The sequence below is a fragment of the Aphanomyces astaci genome (assembly GCF_000520075.1).
Source record: "Aphanomyces astaci strain APO3 unplaced genomic scaffold supercont1.146, whole genome shotgun sequence".
Lineage (NCBI taxonomy): Eukaryota > Oomycota > Saprolegniomycetes > Saprolegniales > Verrucalvaceae > Aphanomyces > Aphanomyces astaci.
Window position 1 is genome coordinate 46030 of NW_009798409.1, and position 8363 is coordinate 54392.

Here is an 8363-nt window from a genome sequence, read left to right on the forward strand (position 1 = left end):
GGGCGACCAAATCCCACGGCTACCGAAGCACCCTCGAAGCTACCGCTCATCACGTCGAGCTCACGGTAACCGTGGGCGATCAAATCCCACGGCTACCAGTCCACACCAACAACGCCACCATCCGACACCTATCGAACATGATGCCTAAATCCCACATAGTTCCACCGCCAAATAATGGTACCTGAGGCCCGTGCGGCTACTATTTGCCTCGCGGCAATGGGCAACCAAATCCAACAGCCACATCGCGCGAACAGGCAAGGCCTCCGACGACCGATGTTGATTTCATGATAGCTGTGGGCCTGTGCGGCTACTAATTGCATCGTGGCTTTGGGAAACCAATCCCGCAGCCATCACACGCCGCGCGAACAGGCGAGGCCTCCGACGGCCGATGTTGATTCATGATAGCCGTAGGCGACCAAATCCCACGGCTACCGTAGTATCCTGGTTGCAACCGATCATCATGTCAAGTTCATGGTAACCGTGGGCGATCAAATCCCACGGCTTCCACGTGTACACCGACACGCCACCGGCCGACACCTATCGGGGACACTACATAAATCCCTAATTCTTCATCGGTTTCTTCCACGATCACATTGCTATAATTGGTACCTGATACCTGTGCGGCCACTATTTGCCTCGCGGCAATGGGCAACCAATCCAACAGCCACATCGCGCGAACAGGCAAGGCCTCCGACGACCGATGTTGATTTCATGATAGCTGTGGGCGACCAAATCCCACCTCTACCATGTGTACACAGTGTATCACGCCGACACCTATCGACGATGACTCCTGAGTTCCAAATAGATTCATAACTTTGCTCCATCATTCATAATTTAATTGTCTCGTCCAAGTCAGTATTGTACCTGTGAAGTGTGCGTCTTGTGATATATCATCTGTGGCCATGGGCAAGCAAACCCCACGGCCACAATACCCTACACAAGCAGCCAAGGCCCCCGGTCTACCCTAACGATGGCGTCGTATACAAACTCAAAATCAATTTGCCTAGATGATAGTATAAATATTTTGTTGAATACCTGTCGATGGCAATTCAACGTTTATCACATGCATCGTGACCATGGGTGACCAAATTCCACAGCCACAACAAGCCGCGCAAACTCGTAAGGCTTCCGGCTGTTCCTATCGATAATATCGCAAATGTCATGGTCTGTCACTTCATTCTACCATAAAGCGTTAATAGTGATGTTCGGATCAACGTACCTCCGTATATAAGCAGCTTGAAGTGCTGCGATGGTCGGCAGAGTGCATCTCTCCACTCGTGTAACTGATACATTCGGTCTGGTTCATCAGCGCCTGGTCACACCCCCGTTTACATGGTCGCCAGGTACGCAAGTTCCCAGCGACGCTACCGGTGATGGTTTTCCAGGGGTCCTCCCCTCGCCCAAGTCTCCCGCAGAAAGATGCACTCTGGACGACACCGCTGCATGAGGCCGCTGAACTGTACGGCTGGGCCGCAAATTGTCCACTGATGTGCAAAATTTGTTCTCGCTATCTAATTGGCTATAATCTTCCAATCAAATCATTCGTCAGTCGTGTCATCATCCGGATTATGTTGACGTTTCAAATATGTCGGAAGCATTGTCGGATTCAATTTTGAGGTCGGATTTATCATCCTATGGGTTAGACGCAAAATCCAAGGTCCCGAGGTTCGGACTACTGGACCAGATTCTCTCGTCTTTACCAAGAGGGGCAAAGCAAGCAAAGAGTAGCTCCAATGTTAGCTGGCCTTTAGATATATCACTTTTACATTTTGTCTAACATCGGATGATCTATCTAAAAGCCAGCTAAGGTCACGCGACCATTGAGACCTCTGGGGAAGGACGACCGAATTCAAAGATAATCGACCCATCCAACCATATACTACGTAGTACCTTTGTGATACCAATATCACGAGGTCATAGAGTAGCCCATGGCCATGCACCAGCTCCGTCACAAGTGGTTCACGGGACATGGTGCACGTGGACGAGTTGCAGAACATAGACAACCAACCATCCTACGACGAAGGAACCTTCGCGGTGCATGCGGGCGGGTGTGGGCTGTGGAAGCCTTCTACATCCCGTAACTGTGCACCGCCATACACAAGTGACATCCCCAAGAGCTACCTACCCCTATGCCCCACACCACACCTGGCAAACATGGCAGGCTGTTTGGGCTGGACATTGTTTTTGCCATATTTGGAGGATCGTGCATGTTTGAACGACGCCGGTCATGTGTCACGGTGTGATTTCGTGCTCCCATTGGATATATCTTTTGGTATCTTTTAGTATCTTAGGAGAAGGCAGATCCTTAGATTGTGTGTTAGTTTAGATCGTAGTTCACTGCTAAATCTACCCGGTAATCCACAAGTCACTCTCCATCCGTGTCTGTCGATATCCTGCCGCTTGCTGTGGCCCTTGCTGGACCCTGAAGCCACCAGAGCCCCACCTACCCTAAGATCCGAGTCGAAAACCTGCAAATCCCCGTGACACATGGTGTTAGGTGGGTTCAGTTCGCAGGGCCTAAACCCACACGTTTAACTATAAACAAGTAATTAAACGGTGTTCTTATACGGTTGTCGCACCTCTAAATTGGTTTTCGCGACATAATTCCATCACTATTGACTATTATGCACTGAGTCGAGAACGAAAATGTGCGACCAGTCATGACCGATCTTTTGGTATCTTCTGTGTCAACAATTTCGTATTTTCTCAAAACTTATTCCCAAAATAATGGATACCTAGTGGCGCGAACTGTATTAATGTTACTCTATTTTTAACTTTGAAACTCCCCATTATTAGGGGATTTCAAAGTTAATAATGGAGCATGGAGAATGAAGAATGGGAAGCGCTCAAAAATAAGCCAATTAGAATAGTCCTTCGGCACTTTTGAGAACCCCTGTTTTTCGCAAGCTAAAATGGTGATAGGCCGTGCACTCTTTGATGTGGTCAGTGGACCACAAAAGCCGCACTGAGACCGATGACCCCTGCGTCGACAAAGGATGCATGCAGACGTGAACTGCCCAGCGGAAACGATGGCATGGCCGGTATGTCAACTGATTGCTATTTGCAATGATTGTTGGACGCGTGTCTAGGATGATGTGTCTGGATTGCCGCGATAGCAGACGTCGCTGGCGCAAGTCGGACGTTCAGGTTGGGCACGTTAGCCACGAAGCGCACAAGCAGCAACGAACAGAGTCCAGGCGCTAGTCGTGGCTTTACGACGACTAGCGCATGGACTCCGGTGTTTGTATGATGCTCTGGTGCAGTTTCTAGACCGTAGATAGACTGTAGGCTGCGGCGCTGTGTGATGTCCGCTTATATAGCTCACGATAAAGCAAATACATTTGTGTTTATTTTACTCCCATTTTTATACCAAAACTCCAGTGCCCATCACCATTCTCCATGGCCAGGTTTTGGTTATGGTCAAGGGTGGACCGAGGGCGCTTTCTATCGCTCACTGCAAGTGTAGTGCTTGCATTCAGAAACTTGGTACTGAAAACTGAGCTGTTCCGGATACTGCATTACAATTTGCGGATGCAATATTTTTATTGCGCATGTGCACGTTTTTGTGGTGAGACATTTGGACATGCGCATACATCGAAAGTGGACCAACTTTGTGGACGCTTTTCTCGGGCTGTGTAATACTACTCGTACTACAAGATAGTCCATTACTAGCTCAACCTATGCAGCATGGTCTGCGCATACACAGCTCCCTCTGGCATCAGGCATCTTACCCGCATGTACGCTCTTGTTCTTGAAATACAACGAATTTGGCAAGTTCGAAGTCGTCTTTCTCTACAGTTGTTGATCCAGGCGACATGCAATAAGGTGCTGTTGATAGTATTGATTGTACTTATGAGAAATGGAGAGTTTCGTGACCCATTATGCAGTATGCATTGAGAAATCGCTGACCTGCATCCCGCCTTTCCCGCATGTACGCCTGCACAATCTGCAGGATGTATAAATCGTTTAGCAAAACGTGAATAATTATGGGGATGAATAAAGATACGCATACAAATATTAAGATAAAGATTGTTAAACAAATAATAATACTGGTATGTAACTGTCGCGCGCATGTTCGTGGTTGACTCGCACGCGACAGCTTGAATAAAGATGCATGTATACCCTCGACAATAGAGTGATTTTGCTACGTGATATTTCCTGAAAAGTTTCATGATGAAGCCTTTTGATCTGATTATGTTGGGAATTTCTTGATGAATATATTCTGTCAGAATTTCTGACTGGGAATACCTTTTCACACACAGTAGCCAATCAAAACACTTGAACATCATTACTAGTACCAATTTCGCTTCATGGATGAATGGCATGGTCGGCACCAAACGTAGATGAGCGATAGGTAGGACGCACTAGTAGATGAGCGAGGATATCGTAGGCGAGCAGTGGTATAGTGCCGAAAGTAAACCAGCCAACAGATACATCCTATCCCCCAGTGTTCATCGACCACCTCAAAGCGGTCATGTTTGAACGTCGGCGCGATGCACACTACAGCATATAGGGATGGTGCAAGGTCACAAACTGTACACATTGCACCTAATGCACTGGGTTGTTGATAACGTTATGCCTAAAGATTGGGAGCCGTGCCCTACCGGTAGGTGCTCCAGAAGAGCCGCAACAACACACACAGCGGCAGTTCTGCTTAAATTTGATTTTTTCCTATAGCAAAAGCACCTTCCCAACATAATATTCCCCGAAGGATTTTCGGGGAAATTGTATTGTAAAATTCGTGTGGATTCTTGGTGCAAAATCACTCCATTATTATCAGTAAGTTTTGTACCCTATGTAGACACCAATCTGGGGCGTGTAGACTTCGACTACTGGGTTGATATGTTTATGTACTTTGTATCCTTCTTGATGATGATGTGATGATTGAACAATGTTTGTAACATTCGTACATTTTCGTCGTTGGTGGTAGACCAGCAAACTGTAAACTCGAGACCTAATTATCCCGTTAACAGTAAATCCAGCATTTCCCTCATCTCCTTGCTAAGAGTGCGCTGGCACATTTGACTTTTCGTCTTGGCGAAGAAGCTCAGATGCAGGCACTAGTGAATTCTCAAACATTAGTAGTCGCTACAATTTAAAAAAATACGATTAAGATTTTGGTTGTGAATAGGGTGCCATACTGAAATCAAGATAGTTGGTCGGTCACAACTATACTTAAATAAATCCACGTGAAAATTACTCCATAGTAATGTGACAGCTATTTCGGTCCAGAGTAGTACTCCGGAGTACTCTACTACTGTATACATACCTGACGTTTGCGCTATGTGTACGTGTAAACAAATACTGTACTACCGGTGCCATACATATTGTACTTAGATAGTACACACAACAGCTGACCTGGTACACACAACAGCTGACGTGATACATATTTCCCATCGTGTTACGCATGGCAAGTCAAGTACTACCTACATCCAGCTCGAGAGCCATTGGTCTCATTTTGCAATTTCCATTGACCCAACAACATCATGGTTCAGTACCAGTATATTGCCCTCGCCGCCACTGCCGTCACTGCCGTCACCGCCGCCACGGACAAGATCTCGGTCCAAGTTTATCGCAACTTGGAAATCGCCAAGCAGTCGAACGTCGTGGTGAAATTTCACTGTGACGAGGCCCTCGCCACCCACCGCCGCCGACTCAAGAGCGGCGCGTCTCGCACCGAAACCATCGAGTCGCTGGTTGATTCGTTGAAGGAGCACACCACAAAATCTCAGGCGTCGGTCAAGTCGCTTCTGGCCAACCAAGTTGAATCGACGGCTGTGGAAGTGGCCACGACATGGATCGACTGTGCCATGCACGTCAACAACGCCTCCACCAACCTCATCCAGAAGATCGCGGCGTTGCCGGAAGTCAAATCCATTTACGAGCCAGTTACAATGACACTCGATGAAACCCAAAGCGATGACAAACCAGTAAGTGCTGTCAATCATGACATCGATTGGGGGATGAAGAAGATCCAAGCGCCGGCGCTGTGGGCCAATGGCATCGAGGGCGAAGGTATTGTCGTGGCCAACATCGACTCCGGGGTTCGCTATACCCACGAGTCATTAAAGTCGAACTGGCGAAGAGAATACGGTTGGTTCGACCCTTACAACAAGACGAACACGCTGCCCGACGACAAGTGGGGCCATGGCACTTCTGTCATGGGCATCATGGTGGGAACGAAAGGTATTGGTGTCGCCCCCAAAGCCAAGTGGATTGCGTGCAAAGCGTGCAAGTACGATTGCAGTACACTTATGTTGGTGGAATGCGCTCAATTCCTGCTTTGTCCCCACAACAACGATGGCAAGAAATGCGACCCCAGCAAGGCCCCTCATGTGATCAATGGCAGCTTTGGACATATCACCAAGGACTTTTATTTGGAAGATATGATTACAAAGTGGAGAGAAGCGGGAATCATTCCCGTGTTTGCGATCGGCAACCACGGCCTTCAAGGATGTACGTATTCAGGTTATCCTGGCATCTCCCCTCAAGTGATTGCTGTCGGCAACACTGACGCCTACGATACTTTGGCGTTCGATTCAAGTTTGGGACCTTCCATCCATGGAGTAGTCAAACCCGACATTTCGGCTCCTGGTTTCGACATCCGTACCCCAGGACACTCCAGCGATGATAGTTTTATCTGGAGCAGTGGCACAAGCATGGCTGCGCCTCATGTTTCTGGAGCCATCGCCTTGTACTTGTCTGCCAAAAATGGCGCCTCGTACGACCAAGTGTACAGGGCCCTGACCGAGAATGCGGACACGAACACGTTAAATCCACCCAACAAGACCTGCGGTGGCATTCCCAACACGCAGTATCCCAACAACCTCTTTGGTCACGGCCGCTTGAATATCTTCAACGCCGTGGCTGCTAGCATCAGCGGCCTGACTCTTCCCCCGCCATCCGAGTCCACTCAAGTCCTGAACCCGACCGATGACCTAAGCGATGACCTAAGCACGTGTGGCACCTTGGAAGACAACACGCACTATATTGGCGGCGACTTGGCTTCGTTCAATCTGACGACTGTTGAATCTTGCTGCGCTGAATGTAAAAGGACACCGCGATGCAAATTGTTTGTGTGGTATACCCTCAACGGTGGCTTGTGCCGGCTCAAGGACACCCAGGGTCGAAAGGTGCATGTGGACGGAGCCAAGGCTGGCGTGCTACTAGCCCCAGCCTCGGGACGACGGCCGTAGTTTAAGACCAGTTATTACCATCATCAACAAACTCACCGACAATAATAGTTTGACATTAAACACGCTCAACTTGATATTTCTCAATATTTCGATAAATAATATCGAGATCATTTGATATAGTGGAGTGGCAGTTCAGTATTTCGATAAACAATACTAGTACTTCGTATCCAGATCGTTTGTTTCAAAGTGGCGTGTCCGGATACCATTTTGTTGCCGAACTTCCGCGATACACACTTATTCGGCCGAAAATATCCTGAAAACGGAATAAATAATAATATGCCACTCCAACTACTTCGAAGTAGTATATTTTGCGGGACATCCCTGTCACTGACACAAGCTTTTCCTTCACATGTGTAAACGACAATGTCCAGACACTTTCCACGGGAAGGTGCCTGGATGGTGTCATTTAATGGTTGGTTGTCAATGTCCACAACTCGTCCGCATGCACCATGTTCCATGATCCCCACCATCCAGCACGGACAATTCATGAAGGAGTTCTGAATGGGACGTCAAAGTTTCAGTGGATTGCCGTGCTGGATGGATGTGCGTGTGTGACGGTCGTATGGGTTAGACGCAAAATCCAAGGTCCCGAAACGTCCAGACACTTTCCACGGGAAGGTTTCTGGATGGTGTCATTTAATGATTGGTTGTCAATGTCCACAACTCATCAATGTTTCAGTGGATTGCCGTGCTGGATGGATGGCGTGTGTGACGGTCGTATGTCGTACCTCCACCACGGACAAGATCTCGGTCCAAGTGCATCGCAACTTGGAAATCGCCAAGCAGTCGAATGTCGTGGTGAAATTTCACTGTGACGAGGCCCTCGCCACCCACCGCCGCCGACTCAATAGCGGCGCGTCTCGCACCGAAACCATCGAGTCGCTGGTTGATTCGTTGAAGGAGCACACCACCAAGTCTCAGGAGTCGGTCAAGTCGCTCCTGGCCAACCAAATTGAATCGACGGCTGTGGAAGTTGCCACGACATGGATCCAATGTTCCATGTACATCGACAACGCCCCCACCGACCTCGTCTACAAGTTCGCGGCGTTGCCGGAAGTCAAATCCATTTACGAGCCAGTTACAATGACACTCAGTGAAACCCAAAGCAATGGCAAACCAGCAAGTGCTGTCAATGATGACATCGCATGGGGGGTCAAGAAGATCCAA

General features: G+C 48.4%; 2 protein-coding genes across 2 annotated transcripts; both read left to right on the plus strand.

Annotated features, from left to right (window-relative positions):
- Positions 1–2974: 2974 nt before the first annotated feature.
- On the plus strand, positions 2975–3250 carry H257_18225 (hypothetical protein; the record flags this gene model as incomplete). Its single annotated transcript, XM_009847244.1, has 2 exons — positions 2975–3041; positions 3117–3250. The coding sequence occupies 2 exons, from the start codon at positions 2975–2977 to the stop codon at positions 3248–3250; spliced, it is 201 nt and encodes a 66-aa protein (XP_009845546.1).
- Positions 3251–5486: 2236 nt separating this feature from the next.
- Positions 5487–7196, plus strand: H257_18226 (hypothetical protein; the record flags this gene model as incomplete). The annotated part of the gene is made up of 1 exon (XM_009847245.1): positions 5487–7196. One exon carries the CDS (start codon positions 5487–5489, stop codon positions 7194–7196), a length of 1710 nt encoding a protein of 569 aa, XP_009845547.1.
- Positions 7197–8363: the final 1167 nt, after the last annotated feature.